The following is a 21,884-nucleotide window of genomic DNA, read 5'->3' as shown; positions in this document are numbered from 1 at the left end:
TTTTTGACATTCCTTGAAGAACTTAGTACTCCAGAAGGAAAATGGCAGTGGAAAGTCCACTGTAAATTTCAGAAAAGGCTAAAGGAACTGGGCAGGTAAGATCTGGAAAAGTAACTGTATAATGGTTGATTTTAACATTGTGCTAACAAAAATTTCTCTTACCCATGTTCGTAGATGATGGACACTGCTGGTTTTACAGATGTCCATAGCCAGTCATAAGGGCTTATAAATACCAAAGTATTACAGTCTTTTTAGGATGAGATAAGTAGATGTTTGGTGATGTTCTCTGTTACATATATAGGTAAAATTAGCTTAATCTCTTGTGAGTAGAATAACCAGTTATTTATTTGCTTGCTTTTGTAGTACTGGGAATTTAATGAAGGGCTTATGCACTTAGCTACGTACCCAGTCCTTTTTACTTTTTGAGACAATGTCTTGCTAAGTTGCTAAATTGCTCAGGCTGGCTCCAAACTGCAGTTGCCCTTCCAGAGTGTTGGGATTATATGCATGTGCCCTATGCTTTTTTTTTTTTTTTTTAAACTGTGTGACAACTACATCAAGCACTCTCTCAATTAAGGAGTACCTTATGTGGCTAAGTCACATATATTTGGACAAGGTTTAATCTCAACCTTATGAGATCTGTGGTTAAGACATTATTATGTGTATGTGTTATTTTTAATATGCCTAAAGTTGGTTTCTTCAACTGGTCATTTGAGAGGCTCCATGAACAATTATAGTGATCCAATGAATCTGAGATACTATATCCTAGGAGCAAGTCCATAAAAGGCAATTTAGCCAGGGATGTAGCTCAGCAGCACAAGCGCCTGCCTGGCAAGCGCAAGGTTCTGAGTTCCATCCCCAGTGCTGGGGGGTGGCGGGGGCGGGAGGCAATTTACACATTAAAGGATTTCAGGAGCTGTAGTTGAGAATTATGTTTTATATTGTATCAGTCAGCATTTCCTAAACTTAGACCACAGAACTTTTCTTCTAATACCTGTTGACATTACATGGTACTTTTAAGGAAATTCAGGTTTAAATAATTTCAAAATGTTTAGCACCTTAGAAAGGTTGTAGCAATATCTTCTTTTTCCTTTGTTGGTGGTACTAGGGATCAAACTTAGAATGCTCCGTCCCTGAGCTACATCCCTATGCCATTTTGAGATAAGGTCTTGCTAAATTTAAATTGCTCAGACTAGCCTCAAACTCATGATTCTCCTGCCTTAGTCTCCCAAGTAACTGGCATTACAGGCATGGGCACTAACCCCAGCAGCAGTTTACTTTTTTTTAAACTTAGTCATATTTAAAGCCCATGCTGTAGACATTTGGGAAATCGTAATTTGTATTTCTGTCTTTATAGAAACAGTACTGAGACCCAAAAGTATAACTTATCCAGAGTTAGTTGTATATTTGTTGATACTCAAAATTAATACAACTAAAAGCAGCTATATTAGTAAGTAGAATGATTAAGATTTTTAGTGTAAACCGAGTAGCTTACCTTTAGGCTCTGACACATAACTTTCCTCACCCCTCTGTCTTAAGGACTGCATAATTCCTACTCTTCCTGTATCCTAAGAAGCATCCCTGTGTCAGGTACTAAACTGAGCAGGGCTTAGTCATTAGCTGCCTCACTTTGAGAAATAATGGTTTTAATCTGAAGCAAAAATTTCCATACTAAATTTTAGTGCAGATATAGTGAATTCTGCTTCATTTCAGATTGAATACTAAAGCTCTAAGTCTCTTGACACTTCTGAATGTCTACCAGAAGAAACATCTGGTTGAAATTTTGTCATACCACAGTTGTGATTCACAGACTCGAAATGCTCCAGAACTGGATTGCCTTATTAGACTTCAGGCTCAGAACATACAGCAGCGACACATAGTCTTTTTAACAGGTAAAGAGAGAACACTCTTTAAGTTTTCTACTATGAATATAGGAATATCAATGAAAAGACTTCGTGGGGCTGTAATTCTGAACATGAGTAGAAAAGGATTTTGTTGAGGCTGGGCGGCGGCCGGGAGGCGTTTTTATTCGTCCATGTCTATTTTCAAGTGGCTTATCATGAACCTGTTCTTTCATTTAGAGAAGAATATCAAGATGCTTTCCAGTTATACAGATAATGGAATAGTAGTTGCAACCGCTGAAGACTTTATGCAAAACTTTAAAACTCTCGTGGGCTATCACAACTCAGTCGCAGAAGAAAGCTTTCCGTTCCTTGGTGCTAATGAGAATCTTGAGTCACAGTCAGGTAACTTTTCAGTAGTTTTCTTTTTCATTTAAGGCAGAGAGAAAAAGGGGAATGTTTTTGTCTGTTACTAAATAATGAAATGCCTATTTTGAAGCTACTCACCTCAGCATAAAGAGCCCTAGGATTAGTTTCAAGGCATTTATCATTCTGAGATTTAAAATGCACCAGATATGTTCATCTATCATACTGTAGTCAATACAAGTTTTTAGTTATGATAGACGGCTGTATGCATCTGTTTATATTGTGGACAGTGATACTATGGGATTATGCATCTTCTCTCAGCGTATGTAAGCTTTATTGACTATTGTTCAACAAAAAACAAAGGGGTTTTAATTAAGAAAAAAGTAGGAAACTGATTATTGGGATTCAGCTGTGGGCCAGTAAATCTCAGATTTATAAAGCATTTTAATTATGGTAAGGCTGTCATAGCCTCAGTCTTTTGTGAGATGGCCTCTGCTTTGGTTCCAGATGTATGTAAAATGAAAGATGTACTCACTACTGTTTTTGCTGAAAAGCAGAGATGATCAAACATTAGATACAGCTAACTCATTTAGTAATCCAGTGAAGCTAGATGTCAGAAATTTTATTTTATATTTGTCTGGTCAAATACTGAATTACCGTATAACTTTAGATGCTGTTTTGACATTAACCCCTTTGGAGCTGGGAGTTGGGATTTCCCAACATTAAACGTGAACACATTTCGCAGAAGCTTTTAGCATCGGATTATCTGGACATTCACACCTAGTGTGAGTGTTGTGACTAAGTGAACTTGTGGCAGAAGACCAAGCTTTAAGGGATTGTGGACTTGCTGACCCTGACGCGTTATATTGTGTGAGTAGTGTATAACTTTAAAACTTAAACAAATTGTGTATTTCAATAGAGGAGGACTTTTTGTTTTTTAAATGTAGCTCTTTTAGAAAACGATCAAAAGGATGAAGAGGATATGTCTCTGGATTCAGGGGATGAGATCTCACATATAGAAGTATGCAGCAATTTTCATTCAGATCTATTGGAGAAAGAAATCAAAGGATCAAGTGGAAGAGATCAAAAAAAGAATACTCAAATTGGGGTGCAATTGTCTCCAGATGTACAAAAAAGTTTATTAGAAGATAAGACTTCCCAAATTGATTCTGAAGAGAGAACTTCTATTGATATAGTGTGTCCTGAAGGAGAAAGCAGCAATTCAGCAGAACAAGATTCATATAGCATCTTTCAGGTTTCTCAGAGTCCATTAAATATGTCCCATCAGTTTAGTCATTTTAATGTTCTCACTCATCAGACTTTTCTGGGGACATCATATGCCCTTTCATCAAGTCAATCTCAAGAAAGTGAAAATGACTTAACTGCTTATACTCAATGTACATCTCCATTAAATTGGACAAAAAAATGATTCTTCCAGGCCATACTGACAAGTTATAATAATAGTAACTTTAAAAAAATAGGTTGTGGACCTCTTCTGTTTCTTAACAGTTATCAGTTTATATTCTCTAAACACAAGGTTTCTTACCCTTTCTGAAATGTTTTTGTCTCCTCTTATTTAAATCATGATGGCCTGTAACAGTTTAAACATCTGAAAACTGAAATAAATATATATATTTCTAACATATATTGTACTTGAATTCTCATGTTGGCACTTTTTAAATTCCACATTTGTCTGTTACCTGTACTTGAGCTTCAAATTGAAGCCTATTTTATATGTAAAATTAGATGTTTATAGAAGAATGGTAAAAAGCAGTGGTTTCACTTTTCTTCGTCTAATGTTGGATAATACAGACTATTTTGATTTAAGCTTTTGTATAATGTTTTACACAGGTATAAGCCAGTGATGTTAATATTTATAAGAGTTTGGCCTTGTACCTCAAGATGTTTCCAAAAATAGAGTTTCATTTAGGTAACAAACTTATGTACATAGGATTTAATAGCAAGCACCATTATTTTTTAATCTTATAGGCTTAGATGTGTAAAACTTCACCTCGTTTCAGTTTTGATTTTGATAGTATTTGATACTTACAATTTTCAGTGCTTATGTAATAATCATTGACCAAATGAGTTTCAAAACATGGGGCTTCTGTTGTTATCAAAGGCATTAAACCATTTGGAACTTGTATTCTTCTTAGACGTGTATTTTCGAGTGGTCTTATTTACCATTTATTCAGCACTTTAGTGCTATAGTGAATGTTCACACATAAAAAAATATACAGTGGAAACATTTCAAACCCTTACCTAACCTGTATCTATTGCCTTTTTTTTTTCTTTTTTTGGTCTTTTTAAGACAGGGTTTTACTATGCAGTTCAAGCTGGCCTCAAACTTGCAGCAATCCTATTGCCTATTAAAATTAACCTCTCTTTTTTTGAAAATTGCAGTTTCTATAATAAAAATCACAAAAACAGATTTTAGAGCAATGAAAAACTCCTATAGGAGCCTGAACTGAATTTGGATTATTGTTAGTAAGAGCCTAGAGGTGGCACTGCAGAAGAACTTTTTATTAAACAAAATGCATGATTGGTATTATAAGTATGGAAGAACAATGTCAACAGGTCAGGAAATTCAGGCTTTACTAAGGTAAGTAAAAAGTTTTTAACAGGACTTTAAACACCCAGACTGACAGCAGAAAATATTTTTTACTACTAGGTTTTTATTTTTTAAAAAGTGTTTTATTAAGAAAAATGCATTTTACTATGTAATGTACAAGTTTTAATGAGTATTTAAAAAACAAAACTAGGCTATCTGAATACAGTTGAGCAGTGAGCACATTTTATCATCTGGAAGACCAAAAACTGCTTTCTAAATTATAAACGAAGAACTAAAATTCTTTTCTTGATTTGCAGCTAAAGGCATGAGGTTAGTTTCCAACTCTTTTTGCTTCTGGAGAAGGCCCTGAAATCACATTAATATATTAGTAAAGTATATATGATAGCCAAGTTGGAAATAATTCCTTATCTTCTTGTCCTACTAGTATTTAGCTCAGGATAGAATGGTTTTTAGTTGGCCATAGCTAAAGCCTTGTCTTAAATTTTTAAATAATTCTTGTACTAGACCTAATGTGGATATTACAGAGGTACAGTTTTTAGCATAAGAACCAGTAGGGATGATTTTTCTTAAAAAACAAACCTCCATAATGATAAGTCTTCAAGGTGAAATCCTTTCCACTCCCAAGTGCTCTTAAAATGGGGATAAGACACTGAAGAAATCATCTGTATAGCCACTGTTTACTCTTGACGGCACAAATCTTAGTGCCTAATGTACGAGTTCTGCTGAAATGAAGCTAGGCTGTACTGACTTGGTGAATGTGTACATCATACTCCTCCTTCCAAGCAGTTTACCAAGGCAGTTATATAAATGTGCTATCTGTAACCAGAGTTAGCTAGTAACCCCGTGTTAATTTGTCTTAAATGGGCCAGAGTACGGCAGTTTTCTTGTACTATAAAAGGAAAGCAACAGCCTGAACCAACTTTTTGGCACTGGTGAATGACTGGATGTGAAAAAGAACACACATGAGTCAAAAGCCCCAGGGGTAGGCTTCAATGGATGCAGCTAAGGTATATATAATCTAATAACAAGGTTATGAGACACCACAAAAATAGTGGGAGACAAATTCTGGTAAGGTTATGCGTATAATTTCATACTGAATTATTATAATTCTTTGGGACAGATGCTAACGTTCAGTTCTAAACTGCCAACACGGTTTTAAGAACCATTGCCCACGCTGGTTAAAATTCATTGAAGTACAATTGTACTTTTTGTCTGAGGTTTTAGGGCATTACTGGGCAATACTGATCATGTTTTGCCATTTAAATGTATGCATTTTCAATAAAATTGTCTTAATATTTAAACTGTCTCATGATTTCATATCAAAATTTTTAAAGATGGTAAGGTGAAAGGAAATTTGTTTCATTTTATTTCCATTTAAGTGAAATGAAGTAATCAAAAACTGGGATATCATTAAGTCACCTAAATGAAAATGTCCAGCCACAGTTGCCCCCACTCCACACAGAACAGTCACGCCTAGACCTGGTGCAAAGCTCATACCTGTCTCAGTTCTGACAGTCCCTTAAGGATTGCTTGCTGTCGATCCCTGTTTTTCAGCAAGTTAGGATTAAGAAGTGGATCCCTGACTTGGTCAGAGTTGAACAGCTGTTGTTCTTGGTCACAATCTAAAGCAAGATAAAAAGTAACAAAAACTAAACACATTTCTGACAGTGACACAGCCTTAGGCTGTAGTATTTTAAGGATTCATTTTATGAATTTGTATCATGGGGAAGCACACAAGCATAAAATCTTAAAAAAATTCATTCTACCATGCAAGGCACACCTTGTAAGATATTTTCTACAACCAAGTGCAAGAGTTACTTATAAAATTAGGGGTGAGGGGGTGACACTAATCTTCCATCTTTTCAGAAAGAATATATAGTTTACTTACCACAGGAATTATTTTGGTACTGAGGGTCCTCAATTGAAGACCTAGACAGTGGTGCATCTGGATCCAGGTAATAAATCTCATTTGTTCGAATGTAGGGAATAAAATGGGGCAATTCAGGCATCCCAGCTGATAATTCTGTTTGACTACCTCCTAGCATCAGATTCTCACTTTCATAGCTACTATTTTTTAGAGGTAAGTGTAATGCAGTAGTCTGAGTTTGCTGTGTTCTGCTTTTCATGGGTGGAACTGGTGATGACTGAAACCTATTTTTAAAAAAGGATAATTACAGTCTTTAATAAGAAATTGTGTATTTTAAACACATCTCTCCAATCACATTTCAAGTTATTTGAAATGTACCTGTACCTTCTTTAGGAACACCATGTATAAAGTCTATAACCTCCTAAAACAGGGCAACAGAGTAAGATTAATTTGAGATTTTACTAGTGCTAGGTTAAGGATATATGTATTCCAGATAATGGAGAAAAACAGCTAGATCCTATAGATCGGTCCGAGCTGGCTTTAAGCCTCATGTTTCTCCTTAGACAATTCACCATAAAGTAATATCCTCCCCATCTTAACTAAATTTGCTACTATAGTGACATTCTGAGACAACGCTAAAATACTGGTTCATACATAAAAGGTACAAAACAAAAATTTTAACAGTTCTAAATCTCCCACTGCTTAACTGATCTTCTCATTGTCCTTACCGTTTACTCTTTCTCCCCCAAACTAAGTAGAATGCCTACTCCATTGTAGATGCGCCTAGAAAATCAACAGTTAAATCCAATAGAATATGTCACCCTCACTCCTAGTTTAGGCTCAGTCTAACTAATATGCTATCCTATCGCTTAAACCTCTGCCGTGCACCTGGAAGACACACCCTTTCATACTACTATCTTCATCCACTATGTGCCTAATCTCAACTAGAGGTTTGAGCAATTTTTTGTGAGCAAATGTTTTGGGAGTTACTTTTGCACACAGAAATTACTAAATAGCTACAGAAGTAGTCCACATACCTTTCCTTGCTGAATGAATGAATTTTCAGAGGTGGTTCTTCCTAAAAGATGGACACAAAAATAGGAGTATTTAGCATTTCTACATGTCATCAGGTTTATTGTTGAAATAACTGGAGGACAACATTTAAGTAACATACTAGATAATGGAATGGGGAGATGTATTTTTCCAGTCAGACCAGTAATTCCTAATTCCAGCTGGCCACTGAAACAAGGGTCTTAAGTGGGTATTCAAACGCCGAAGGGTATTCAGTTAGATAAGTGCAGATTTTTTTCTGTAAAGGGCCACAGAGGAAACATTTTCAACTTTTGGGGCCATGTGGTTTCTGCTGTACCTACTTAACGATGGTGGTACAGTATAAAGCCAGTCCCAGTTAATTCATGAATCATTAAGCATAGCTACCTTCCTATAAAACTTTATTTAGCAAAATGAGTTTGCCCACAGGGTATAGTTTGCTGTTAACTCTTGTTTAGACAAAGAACAGCCTTGCCTAAACAGGGATCTGGAAAACTCTGGCTTAAGTTTAAAAATGTCAACATATGCTTAAAAATAAGAGGCACTTTTACCTTTTTGAACAGATGCCACTCAATCTTTGATTCCATTTCTTCATGAGATGAAGGAAGAACTGGTGAAGTGCCTCTATTTTGACAGAGGTGTTCAGGATTATTTCTCTCTACCAAGTGAAGCAGTTCCATCTGCCTTCTCACCTTTTTTTCTTCTCTCTGCTTTTGAAGCTGTTTAGGGTACTTTTCTGATGCTGGAACATACCTTTTGAGAGGCTTATTTATATTCCAATCAGGCCTTTTAGGACATTTCTTGGTATGTTTTATTTGTTTCTTCTCTGTTCTCATTAAGTGATTACATTGGTCATACCAACTGTTTTCTTTTTCTAAGTTGGCTCCTTTATTCTCACTTAGTTCTTGCTTGTCTTTGTTAAACTGTCCACTAAATTCTGCAGAAATCTCAGGAGATGAACAATTTATAACTTCCCTCTCTGTTATTGGTCCACAGTGTGGTTCTGCAGTGGTGAGTATTCCTGTATTTAAGTCATCTAAAAAAAGTTTCAAATGATCATGTTTTTAAAAAGGGTAGCATATACGACAAAATGTAAATCATTTCCACTACGACTTTAGAAGTGAAAACTGTGTACCTGTTAAAGAGCAGCTGACTCCCCTACCCTCTGGCAACCACCATTCTACTCTGTCTTTATAAACTGACTTACTGCAGTAACCTCAGGTAAATGGAGTTCTGTTTGCTTTGAAACTTGCTTATTTACTTAGCATAGAGTACTCAAGGTTCATCCATGTTGCGATACGTAAGAGAACGTCATGCTAATATTCCACTGCATAGTATACCGCACTTCTTTATTCATCTGTACAGACCGGCTGCTTCTGCCTTCAAGTTGCTGAAAATATTGCTATTATAATAAACAGACATCTAAGTATATCTTTGAGACCTTTTAGTTCTTTTGGGTATATATCAGAAGTGAAACGGTTCAATGATGTGGTAATTCTGTTTTTAACGTTTTGAAGAAAGGCCATACTGTTTTCTATAGCAGCTACACCATTTTACGTTTCAACTAGTAGTATACAGAGGTTCCAGTTTCTCTAAAACCTCCATTTTAATCATTTTGAAGCATGTATTTTAGTGGCACAAGCAGATCCACGTTGCCATGTAGCCACCATCACCATCGACTTCATACGATGTGGCTAGTCTGGTGTTTTATTCACATAAAAACCAAAACTAAGTGGCAGAAAATAGTCCAGTGTTAGGATTTCCTTAGGACATTTTGGGTTTGAGGCTACCCAACTACAGAGGGGCTTGAACAACATTTCCTAACTTACAGCCAGCGAAATTGGTTTTTGTTTATAACTTACTACCTTATCCCCAAGAGCCACTAGTACTGACAAAGTCAACTGGTAATGAAGTCTTTTAAAACAAAGAAAGTTGAGTGCAGTAGTGCATGTTCAGTAGTCCCAGCTACTCAGAAGGTTGAGGCAGATGAGGCCATAAATTTGAGGCCAGCCTGGGCAATACAGCCAAATTCTACCCCTATGCCATGAAAAATTCCTAAAAACAGGTGGAGGGCTGAAGGAATTCATAAGCACAGAGACCTATTAAAATGATACCCAACATAGATGTCTTATTACCTTACAAAAAGCTTAAAGCTGTATGTACACGTAAAGATGTTCAGTATTATCTGTTCACTGGGGAAATGCAAATCAACACCACTTAAGATACCATTTTAAAACCTCTCGGCTGGGAGATGGCTCAGCATCACAGTGCCTGCTTGGCAAGTACAAGCATCTGTCTGGCAAGTGCAAGGTCCAGAGTATGATTTCCGGTACCAAAAAATTAAAATATAAAAATAAATAAAACCTCTGGCCAGGCATGGTGGCGTAGGCCTGTAATTCCAGCACTCAGGAGGCTGAGGCAGGAGGATCACCGTGAGTTTATTATTCAGCAATAAAAAGGAAAGAAATACTGATTAGAGAATTTATACTACAGCAAGGATGAACCTTAAAATAGCATGCTAGCTGGGTGTGGTGGCGTACACTTGTAATCCCAGCACTTGGGAGGCTGAGGCAGGAGGATTGTTGCAAGGTCAAGGCCAGCCTGAACTGCCTAGCGAGACTGTCTCAAAAGGTAAAAAAAAAAAAACCTGCATGCAAAAGTCAGAGAAGCCAGATATAAAAGGCCACATATGGCAATATTACAATGACATGAACTATCCAGAACAGACAAATATTCCAAGACAGAATGTGAACTGGAGAAGGGGGAAATAGTGACTAATGGGTTACTAGGTTTTTTTTCTGAGTGGTGAAATGGTTCTAGAGCTGATTATGGTTATGACTGCACAAGTATGAATATTCTAAACTGAATTTTACCCTTTAAAAGGCTATCTTGAAACTTTGCAAAAGTTAAAAACCAGGACATGCTTTATTTTCTTAAAAATTTCACATGGAACATTGTGCTAATTGCTTTGTGATTTTTATTTCCAAATTTTGAATACCTGTTTGCACACCAGTATCCTTCTTGGGAGAAGTCATAGAATTGATAGATGTATTTATTTTACCACCAGCTTCATCAAAGTCAGATCTTGAATTTGAAATGTTAGTGGATGCATTATATTCCACATGTATCTTATCAACTGGCAAGGAGAAATAAATTATCTCAAAACAGTGCTTCAGGATTATTAATAACAGAAATTGGGTACAAGGAGCTGGGGATACTGCTAAATGATATCATCTGTCTAGCAAACATGAGGGCCCTGGGTTCAATTCTCAGCCCTGCAAAAAACTTTTTAAAAAGAATTATGTATAGCAGTAAGTAAACCTAAGACTCTTAATTTAGTCAGAACAAACCCTACAATAAACATTTACAAAGATTAGCAGAAATTTTCCTGCAGAAAGTTACTTGCATTGTTATCCTTCACTGAATTTAGGGAGATAACTTAGTCATTATTTTCTTAGTAGAAATGAGAACAAAAGTGCACCTTTTACCTGTGTCACAGGATTACTGTAATAGGTAAAAGACATAACATTCCACTTTTAAGGCAATTTCTACTTCTATTTTAAAGGTTAGACTAGTTTAACATCTGAAATATATTTAAAAATAGCTAATAGGTATATTTGGGCATATTATTTTTAATTAAAATAGGCAAATATTTAAAATCATCTTCAAAAAGTAGAATAAAATTTTGGCTAATTACTTACCACCAAGATTTTTAACCAATCTGGACGTGTCATGTCCTTTATTAGCCAATTCTCGGATTCTTTGTTCTTGTCTCAGTCTCTGAGCCTGCTCCTGTGCTTTCTGCACTGTCTGGAATAGCTCATTTGTCTTCAGAGTCATGATTTCCTTTTAATATTGACATGTACAAAGTTATTAAAAACAACTATCAAACTTACTACAGACTTTGACTATTCTCTCAATAGTATGTTCTAACCTTTTCCACTGTGTCCAGCACTGGTCTAGATACAGGAAGTGTAACAGTTAACAGGGCCTTTATGGAGCTCGTGTTTATTTTTTGAGACGGGGTCTCATTGTGTGGTCCAGGCTGGGCTCTAACCTGTGACCCTTGGCCTCCCCAGTATTTAGTATTACAGGTGTGTGCCATCATGCCTGGCTGCAGCTTACATTTTAATGTATTTCTCTACAACCATATTAAATCACACATATAAGAACTATTTTTATCAATTTAAAGTTCACCCATACTGTTTTCAGAGTTTTATCAAGTGATGCTCAATCTCATACTTCTGTTAAAGTGACAAATGATACAAGGCAAATCTGTTTATAGTCACATGCAATGCAAGCAAATGATCGTGTATATACGGTTCTCACATAAGAGGAGCTGCCTCAGCTTATTCAACCCAAATAAACTGGAATCCAGATCCTATGTACCTTCACCAGCTAAATTTAAAAAGATGCCAAGTAGGCAAAGGCAAAAAATGCAGACTGTATTCTGTCTTTTTTTTGTGGTACAGGATATTGAACCCAAAGGCCTTCAAGCTAAGCCACATCCCTTGTTTGTCTTCTTTCTTTTTTCTTTCTTAGTTGAGACAGCGTCTCACTAAATCACCCTTCCTGGGTTCAAACTTCTGATCCTCCGGCTTCAGCATCCCAGGCTGCTGGGACTACAAGAATGTGCTACCATACCTAACTGTGTTCTGCTGTCTAAACCTTTCAACTCTTTGGCAATTGAATGCCACTGCTCTTTGTTAGGTTAGCTCAAACACAGCACTTGCTACCACCCTAACCTGTCCTGTCTGAATAACTAAAGAGGTTCTCTTGGCCAGTGAGATAGCTATTCTAATTAAAAAGAATAGTGTTACTTAACACAGAGGAAATCATAGTGACAAATTACATTATCAATCTCAATCATTCTGCAAAAATATACTTATGGGCTGGATATGGTGGAACACGCTTATAATCCCAGCATTTTGGGAGGCCGAGGCAGGAGAATCACAAGTTCAAGCCCAGCCTTGGGAATTTAGCAACTTAGCAAAACGCTATGTCAAAATAAAAAAAGCTAGGGATGTAGCTCAATGCAAAGACCCCGGGTTTAATTCCCAGTAACCAAAATAAAAAGAGGGTTCTGTTTATAGGTTGATATGGACAGAAAGGATAATCACTTCTCTTACAGCTACAATTAATCATGCTCAGAAGGAATCCATAAATCTAGTGTCTGGGATATCAGAAATAAGCATAGGGTAACTAACTTGGTGCTATAACTGATCTTGACCTCCCACTTAGCAGAAAGAAAAAGCCAAAGCAATATAGCATTTGAGAACTGTATCATATGCAATAACAGAACTTTCTCAAGCTCCTCCACACATAGCTTTAATGTCTCCACAAATAGCTTCACAATTTCAAACTGCATAAAAATGCTGAACTAAGTTAACTGCCCTGAAAAATACATTTTTATTCAAGACTGGGAACAGTTAAAATGAAGTCCTACTTCCTTTCGTTTTTGCTTAAGGATATCTTCTTCATACTGTTTCTGCATCTCTTCTTGTTCCCGTGCCAAGCGACGTTCCTCTTCTTGTTCCTCCTTCTTTCTTTGCTGTTCTTCCAATTGCTTCCTCCTGCGTTTCTCTTCCACTTGAGCAGTGATTGCTTTCTAGTAGTAAATAATCGTATAAATCGTTACCACAAAATCTATGACGCTTTTTTTTCTCTTTGAGACAGGGTCTTGCTATGCAATTTAGGCTGGCCTTGAGCTTACTTTGTAGCCCAGGCTGGCCTTTAACTTGCAGTGATCCTCCTGCCTCAACCTCCCAAGTACTGGGATTACAGGCATGCACCAGCACACCTGGCAACACATTTGTGTACTATATGTATAGGAAATACTATGTATGAGTAAAGTTAAAAACATCAAATTTAAACTGGTGGTGGTGCATGCCTGTAATCCCAACACTCGGGAGGCTGAGGCAGGAGGATCCTTGTGAGTTGGAGACCAGCCTGGGCTACAAAGTGAGCTCAAGGCCAGCCTGAGCTGCATATTGAGGTTCTGTCTCAAAAGGACAAACAAAAAGCATCACATTTGTAATGTATTTCTCCCATCTTTAAGCTCTACATGCTTTTTTTTTTTTTTTGCTTCAACCCCAGGAAGGCAATTAGGAAAACCGATAAATAATCTCATTACTTAGCATAATGTTTGTAAATGGCAGATGGTCTATGAACTATTCAATGGAATAAGCAGAAGTGTAACATGCCAAATTACTCATATCTCAAAAGTTACAGAATTGTTCAGCTAGGCACATGCCTCTAGAACCAACTACCTTGGAAGTTGAAATGGGAGGCTCACTAGAGCCCAGAATTTAGAAGACATCACCTGGGCAACGTAACAAGACCTCTCCATCTCAAAGAACAGAAGAAAAGGAAGGAAAATTCTGATTTCAGAAAGGTGAGAACCAGAAACAGGTAATATTCAAAGCCAGTCTCAACTACATAGTGAGACCCTGTCTCAAAAAAAAAAGGAAAAAAACAAAAAGTGATTGAGATATTTTAAATCTCATGGGTTTCTTAATCATAATTCTGCTTCAAATCCCTATACTATTCCCTTTCAAAGAACTAATCAACCAGAACTGAACTGAGGAAATAAATCAATGAAAAAATACCTAACATTAAGTGGGTGTGGTGGTGCACACCCATAATTCCAGCACACGGAAAACAGGCAGGAGGATCACTGTGAGCTGGAGGCCAGCCTGGGCTACACAGTGAGTTCAAGGCCAGCTTGAACCACACAGTGAGACCCTGTTTTCAAAAAACAAAACAAAAATAAATCCAACACTAATAATCTAAAACAGTACAAATTCTTTTAAGAGAGTCCTCATTTAATGAATGAGTCCAGTTCCTGTGGCTAGGTTGTTAAAATTAATTGGTTGCTAAACGAGGAATTGTATATACTATGTACATTACAATATTCAGAACAGAAATGGTCAAAAGAAACTCCAACTTAATGACTTTGCTTTTATTTGCATAACTCTTACATGCATTATAATGTAGAACAACAAAATTATAGTACTGTACTCTACAATCAGCAAAAATTACAGTACTATATAAACTACTAGACAAAAAAAGATGTAAGTCCAGATGGTGGGTCATTAAGTCCAAATAGTATGGCTTAGTCCTAAGTCTCAACAGTTATCAACCAAGTAGGTTGCTGACCAGGTAGGTCATTATAAGAGGAACAGCTAAATCCCCCGCCTCCCACACACACACACACACTGAACTACATCTCCAGCTCTTTTTATAAATCTTATTTTATTTTGAGACTGGATCTTCTTAAGTCATTACAGTGCCCAGGCTGGGATAGAACTTGTAATCTTCTTGCTTGAGTGCTGAGATTAAAGACATGTACCACCATGCCTGACTTACAGCTTATATATGAATACTTTTTCTACTGGAAGGCAGGCAGCTGTAATATATGATACTGTCTGGAAGTTTGCATAAACTTAATTCTAATATCATGTCAGCTGGGACAGGGATTGGGTTCTCAGTGGATGGAACAGGACCTCTATTATAAGATGATATCAGAATTTTAATGTCCATCTACTTAAGTATATGTCGGTCATGACTATTACTTAATAAGGCAAAATCAATGTTTTACTATGCAATACCTGATGTTCTAACTGTTTTTGTCGCCGTCTGTCCCGTTCTTCAATCTGTGCTGGGTCCAACAGGGCAGTCATAGAACGAAGAAAGCTGACAAGATATAGTAAATATTCAGTACTCCAAAAAAATACATTGGGATACATCTACTAATTTCTGTCTCAAAGAAAAATACCAAACCTGAAGTCAATTAGACATATTAACAGTCCCATTAAAACACTGTCTTAAAAATCAATAAATAACTGAAGAATGAACTTACTTTGTTTTCTGATGGTTTGCCACAGCCATATCCCTAACAGGCTTTGCTACCTGCTCCTCCTCTGAAGGTTCAAGCTGGCTTCCAGGTATAGGTGTATAAACAATGCCCACATCAGCCCGCTCCTGAGTGTCAGGAGAGACACAGAAGTACTCTGGCTGTTTGTGTGTTGATTGAGATTGAGAGCACAGCTGAGACTGAGAACCAGGATGACTCTTTAATGAATCATACTGCATGGCCCATCTGTCACGTTCTTCACCCTGTTTGCATCAAACAGAATTGCTAAGAAATTTTCCAATTATTGTCACATAGAATCCTAGATGACAAACATGATTTCTAAATGTCACTAAGCAGAATGTGGATCATAAAAATTAAAACAAGTGCATTATTTTCATCTCCTTGTACATTTGGACAACTAATTTAGAAAATGTAAGAAATTCAAAAATCAAGACATTTCTTTGAAAATTAAAAGAAACATACAAAATCACACCGAATACATTCAATGAAAACAGGTCAATAGCAAGTGTAGAATTTAAATACTCTGATCTAGTCAAGTACTTTGAAGACATCTGTAAGCTTATATGACTAAAGACAAATTAATTTTTTCTCTTATAACCACAAAACCTCCTGTTACCTCGGAATATAAAATTTTTCCTGTTTTCCTTCGCTGTCACCTGTGTGCTCATTTAATGCCAGTAGTACTATGTCCTAAACCATCAAACCAACTAAAGTTAAATTTTCTTTTGCTAACTGTAGTTGAAAAACTTGCCAGCCATTTAAACTGATATATCCCAGTAATGATCTCTAACTTCAAAGAATTTTTCTATACTATTAAGTAGATATAGTCTGATTCTTGGAGCCATATTTTATTTATTTATTTATTGACTGATTGATTGATTGACTGTACCGGGAATCAAACTCACGACCTCGCACTTGCCGGGCAGGTGCTGTGCTGCTGAGCTAAATCTCCAGCCCCTTGGATAAACATACACTTAATAGAGGGATGTAAGAAGGTATCTACATATAAATACAAGAAGTATTTCATTTAATTCTCTGTTTGAAGCAGTCTATAAAAATGCAGGTTAGGCAACTAGCAGTCAGTGCTGACTTTGAAAAGACAACAGCAATAGCTTCATCACTCAAGACACCATACACCTGCCCACTTTGACTGCCTGGCAGGCAGAAAAGGCCTGGGCGGTGGGGATCCAGGACACAGAACAGGCTCTTCCAAGACAAAAAACAAAATGAATGGAATTCACCCTTAAAAAATACTTTAGGAGTATGGCCATTTTGACAACACCGACTCTGCCTATCCAGGAACAGGAACACCTTTCCATTTTCTGATGCCCCTTTCAATCTCCTTTTTCAGAGTATCGTGGTTTTCACTTCCTTGGCTGTTAATTCCTAGGTATTTCGTTTTTCTTGAAGCTACTGTGAATGGTATTATTTTCATAATTTCCTTCTCACTCTGCTCACTGTTAGTGTACACAAATGCTAATACTTTTTGTGTTAATCTTGTACAATGTTGACATGTTATTCTAACAGTTTTTGTTGGAGTTCTTTGGGTCTTCTATGTAAATTATCATGTCATCTGCAAATAGTGATGATCTGACTTCTCCCTTTCCTATATGTATGACTTTTATTTCTCAAAGTATTATGTTGAATAGATGTGATAGTGGACATCTTGTCTTGTTCCTGATTTTAAGGGGAATACTTTTAGTTTCTTCCCATTTACTATGATGCTGGCTATTGGTTTGTCATACATAGCTTTCATCATATTGAGGTACGGCCCTTCTATGTTTTCTTCAGGGTTTTTTTTTTTTAATTACGAAAGGGTGTTGGATTTTGCAAAAAGCCTTTTGTGCATCTAGTGATATGACAGTATGGTTTCTGACCTTGTTTCTGTTTATGTGATGTATTATATTTATTGACTTGTGTGTGTTGAACCATCCCTGCATCTCTGGAATGAAACCTACTTGACCATGACGTATGATCTTTTTGATAAAGTGCTGCATTCTATTTGCTGATATCTTGTTGAGGATTTTTTGCACATACGCTCATTAAGGAGACTGGCCTCTAGTTTTCTTTTTTAGTTGGGGCTTGTTTGTTGTTGTTTCTCATGTATCTTAAGATTTCTCAGAAAGCTATCGATCTGAGCTTGCTCTTTTCCTAATATGAGCATTGCCTGTGATGAATTTTCCTCTTAGAACTGCTTTCATAGTGTCCCAGACATTCTGATGAGTTGTACCATCACTGTCACTAACTTCCAGAAATTTAATGTAAACATTACATAACATAAACTAAGTGCTGTAACATAACTAAGTGCTGTAACATAAACTAAGATTAGTAATATCAATAAGAGTGGAAAATGGGATAAGGGAATTGGAGGGAGGGAGGAAGGGAGGGAGAGGGAAGTGGATTTAAAAAGAAGAAACCAGCTGTGGTGTGTATATGTAACTGTCCAAGATGACTGTAAACTGCACGAGCTGCTAACATGTACTACATGTATCTTTGAAACCCTTACAGGCTTAACATACAGTTAAAAATCCCAGCTTTCCACATGCTTATCTGTAATATGTCATCTTCTGAGCCATGTCTATTCAAAATGTTGTGCCAAATTCTAAAAATCGAGTTGACTGCTAATTACTGGATTTTCAAAGTTTTAAAATATACATTCATGATATAAATCCTTTATCCCTTTCTCCTTCTCTTAACAATCTTAACAGTAATATTCAAAGAGTAAACCTTTCAACTAGGTCATCTAGTAGTTCCTTTTTCATGGGTCATCCTTTCAGTGCTGAGCTAAAGACATCTGCATACTAACCTAAACTTAGCCTCTTGATTAAATTTACTTATTTCCATAAATATGAGTATCGCTGATTTGTGAATGAGAACCCTAACTTGCATTCCCTAAACCCAACTCATTCATATGTTCGTAATTTTTCCATTTCTTGTCAGATTTTGGTATCACAAACGTTTGTTTTGTCAGCGCGGATATCAGATTTACTTACCACCCTCATAAACAACCTGATAAATGTTCCTTTCTGCCTTAATTGTTTGGAAGAATACAATAATGCTTCTGGGCCTGGAGTTTACTTCCTCTCTTGAATTTTAATAATCTGTGCTTATCTCATTATTTGCCCATTTTTCGTCAAGTTTCTAACACTGGCAGCAGTTCTTAGTTTGAATGTCCGTACGCTCTTTAGTGGTATCTTTTCATTTGTCCCGGCCTCGTGGGGGTTTTACAAATTAAATGACTTTTCAAAGAACTTTTGGCTTTAATTCTTCCCACTCCGCATGCGTCCCATTTTAGTAATTCTCTCTGATCTTCTTGTCTTTGGGTTTAATTTTTGCTGTTATTTCTCTACTTTCCATAGATGAGTACTTAGATCATTGTCTTGGTTTCCAAGATACACATTTAAGGATATTAATTTCCCTCTAAGCACAGGAAATACACTTATTTTGACAGACAGTATTTTCATTATCACTCAGTTAAAAGTATTTTCTAATTGTGTATTTTTCTTTTATTCAGAAGTATACTGCTCAGATAGCACACATCTGGGAATTTTCTGATCACCATTTGTTACTGATATAAAGCTTAACTCCCTGGCAATAACACAGTTTGTGTAATGTAAGCCAATGAAATTTGTTGAAACTGTTATGGCCTAGCATATGGCATATAGGTCATTTTTACTTGTAACATTTTGTCAGATTCCTTGAGTTTTACATGAATGACCAAAAGTTACACTTTCATTTTCTTTTCTAATTTTAATATTTGTCTTGCTACACTGGCTAGAACCAGTACAAACTGTAAAAATCTGTGGGTATCTTATCTAATTTCTCATTTTAAATGGAATATTTCTTCAATTTCTCCTTTAGGATGACTTTGTTTAGAATTAAAAAAATATGCAACTGGAAATTCCTTCAAGTCTTAATTTCTGATGGCCTCTTCCTTAATAAACTGTTGAATTTTATCTACTCCTTTTTCTGAACCCATTTTTTCCTTTACTGTACCAAAATGGTAAACTATAATATGGATTGTTTCAATCAAGCATAGAGAAACTACTTGAGCTGTTTTAATAAAATTGTAAAATAAGTTAATAAGTAGTTATTGAAAGATGAAAAGCATTAATGAAAAAAATACGGTACTATAGTAAGTAGCAACCACCCCAGAGACAGGATACAGGAAAAAGCTTGAGCTTATTAGGGAATGGTGACTTTTACTTGTCACTATTAAAGGACCCTAAAAAGATGCCACATAGATAATAGAGAAGTGGTTTTAAAATCCACACACCAGCCAGGCATGGTGGTGCACTGTTGTAATCCCAACTATTCAGGAGACGTAGGTGAGGAGATCATTGGAACCCCCAAGTTCCAGACTAGCCTGGCAACATGTAATATCTTCTATCAGCCCCCCCACTGCAATTTATAGAAGGGTATATTTGGAACAGGACACCTGTGGGTTTTAAAAACATCTGTAAGTATCTAATATGAATTTATCTTTGTCATAATCTCATGCATTACTGAATTGCACTTGCTAATATTTTCTTTAAAATTTTGTTTTGTCTATTCATATATGAAATAAAACTAATTCTCCATTTTTGCTATTTTTCTAGATTCAATGTCTTTTTGTTTCTTGTTTTTGTCTTTTTGAGACAGGGTCTCACTCTGCAGTTCAGGTTAGCCTTGAGCTCACTCTGTAGCCCAGGCTGGTCTCTAACTCACAGTGATCCTCCTGCCTCAGCCTCCTGAGTGCTGGGATTACAGGCGTGCACCACCACGCCCAGCTCTACATTTCATGTCAAGCCTATACTGGACTTACAGAGTGATTTAAGAACTATTCCCTTTTTCAATTATCTGGGTGTGGGAATAAATTAGAAATTTATTCCTTAAAAATTTGGTAGAAGTTGTCAGCAGAATTGTGAACATTTTGTTTCTCTTACAGGGAAAGTTTTTAGCAAGAACTACATGTATTTTACCAGTTATAGGAACATTCAACTGCTTAACTTCACTGCTCGGTGCAAACAATCTCCCCGCTCCGCCTGGGCCTGTTGTTCTTTTTCCAGATGGGCATCTAGTTCATTCTTAAAGGTTTTTCCTCCTAACATTTTGTTATGTGTTTATGTCATTCTTTTCCAAGTACAATTCCCTTAGGATTTTTCTTTAACTGTTTATTTAGTAGTGTGATTCCAAATAAACAGAAGAAGTAAAATTAAAAATATCTCCTAGTAACTTCTAAGCAGCTCAGTAGTAGAAAACAAGCTTAGCACATTGAAGGCCCTGGTTTCAATCCTCAGCATTCAAGTTTTAAAAGTAAGCAAGAGTAGAAGAGTTGACTATTAGAAAGGCAGGGGTAGAAAAATAAGAGACAACTTTGAGCCAAAATACAGTTAAGGAACACAGTGTGACTATAATTTACAATAACATATGTTTGATGAATAACTATAAGACAGGAGCTGAAAGCTTCTAAAGAAATAATGAGATGGAAATGTAAGTTACCTTGATCAGTACATGCTGTATACATGTACTGCAATTATCACAGTGTACCCTATAGATATAAACAATTAAAATTTTTAATTGAGATAATCATTACACACTATGAAATCTACCCACTTAAAGTTAACAATTTAGTGGGGTTTGGTATACTTAGAGAACTGTGTAACCATCACTACTAATTTGTCTTAGTCCATCTGGACTGTTGTAACAAAATATTGTAAACTGAGCAGCCTATAAGCAACATAAATCTACTTCTCACAATTCTGGGTGCTGCAAAGTTCAAGATCAGTGCATTGTAATTCCACTTCTGAGTATATACCAAAAGAACTGAAGCAGAACTCAGATTATCTGTACACCCATGCTCATAGTAACGTTAGTCAAAATAGCCTGGAAGGCTTCGCCCAAATCTCACCGTTACCCTGGGCAACGGCGGAGCGGACCGGGAAGGGACTCTTCTGTTCGTAGGCCCCAGGTGGGACCACAGGAAAGATACTATCCGTGAACAAAGATGGCTGCATTATAAATGTATTTTCTTCACATGATATTTATAAATAATCTTCACCTAAAAAGGAAAACATTGTACTGGCAACATGGCAGATGTGAAAATGTTCCGGGAGGTTCTTCCAAAACAAGGGCAACTGTCGGTGGAAGACATAACCACAATGGTGCTGTGTAAACCCAAACTTTTACCCTTAAAATCTCTGACTCTGGAAAAACTGGAGAAAATGCAGCAAGCAGCACAGGATATCATTCGCCAACAGAAAACGGCAGAAGAGGAAAAACGGGAAAAAGCTCACTGACCAATAAACTTAGCACTTCAGAAAGCACCCTACC

At 36.6% G+C, this 21,884-nt stretch overlaps 3 protein-coding genes across 9 annotated transcripts in view; 2 read left to right on the top strand and 1 right to left on the bottom strand.

Annotated features, from left to right (window-relative positions):
• The window catches only part of Fam208a (family with sequence similarity 208, member A), a gene marked incomplete in the record, with an annotated part of 40,302 nt that extends 35,940 nt beyond the window's left edge, over nt 1–4,362 (top strand). The window contains 4 exon segments of one of the 2 annotated variants that reach the window (XM_013515613.1): nt 1–95; nt 1,714–1,892; nt 2,082–2,246; nt 3,155–4,362. In XM_013515613.1, the coding sequence (XP_013371067.1) occupies nt 1–95; nt 1,714–1,892; nt 2,082–2,246; nt 3,155–3,636 (921 nt within the window). 2 annotated transcript variants of the gene reach the window in all.
• A 500-nt stretch (nt 4,363–4,862) lies between these two features.
• Ccdc66 (coiled-coil domain containing 66) overlaps nt 4,863–21,884 on the bottom strand; it is a 37,533-nt gene continuing 20,511 nt past the window's right edge. For 4 of the 5 annotated variants that reach the window (XM_005387392.2, XM_005387397.2, XM_005387394.2 and 1 more), the window contains 10 exons: nt 15,558–15,814; nt 15,307–15,391; nt 13,143–13,304; nt 11,398–11,542; nt 10,695–10,832; nt 8,248–8,732; nt 7,684–7,724; nt 6,668–6,930; nt 6,277–6,401; nt 4,863–5,124 (listed from right to left, as the gene is read on the bottom strand). In XM_005387392.2, coding sequence (XP_005387449.1) covers nt 5,032–5,124; nt 6,277–6,401; nt 6,668–6,930; nt 7,684–7,724; nt 8,248–8,732; nt 10,695–10,832; nt 11,398–11,542; nt 13,143–13,304; nt 15,307–15,391; nt 15,558–15,814 — 1,794 coding nt within the window. In that variant the 3' untranslated portion in view covers nt 4,863–5,031. The remainder of the gene's footprint in view (nt 5,125–6,276; nt 6,402–6,667; nt 6,931–7,683; nt 7,725–8,247; nt 8,733–10,694; nt 10,833–11,397; nt 11,543–13,142; nt 13,305–15,306; nt 15,392–15,557; nt 15,815–21,884) is intronic. The other variant, XM_005387396.2, reaches the window with a different exon arrangement.
• On the top strand, nt 21,429–21,878 carry LOC102009639 (BBSome-interacting protein 1-like). Of its 2 annotated transcripts, none has more exons than XM_005387391.2 (2): nt 21,429–21,522; nt 21,621–21,878. In XM_005387391.2, the coding sequence occupies exon 2, from the start codon at nt 21,641–21,643 to the stop codon at nt 21,848–21,850; it is 210 nt and encodes a 69-aa protein (XP_005387448.1). In that variant the 5' UTR covers nt 21,429–21,522; nt 21,621–21,640; the 3' UTR covers nt 21,851–21,878. The 2 variants fall into 2 exon arrangements, with proteins under 2 accessions (XP_005387448.1, XP_013371070.1); XM_013515616.1 differs by having other exon boundaries at nt 21,438–21,534.

Source organism: Chinchilla lanigera, unplaced genomic scaffold, assembly GCF_000276665.1.
Source record: "Chinchilla lanigera isolate Chin_1 unplaced genomic scaffold, ChiLan1.0 scaffold00029, whole genome shotgun sequence".
Taxonomy (NCBI): domain Eukaryota; kingdom Metazoa; phylum Chordata; class Mammalia; order Rodentia; family Chinchillidae; genus Chinchilla; species Chinchilla lanigera.
Note: the sequence above shows the minus strand (reverse complement) of the source record. Positions and strands in the feature narration are given on the sequence as shown.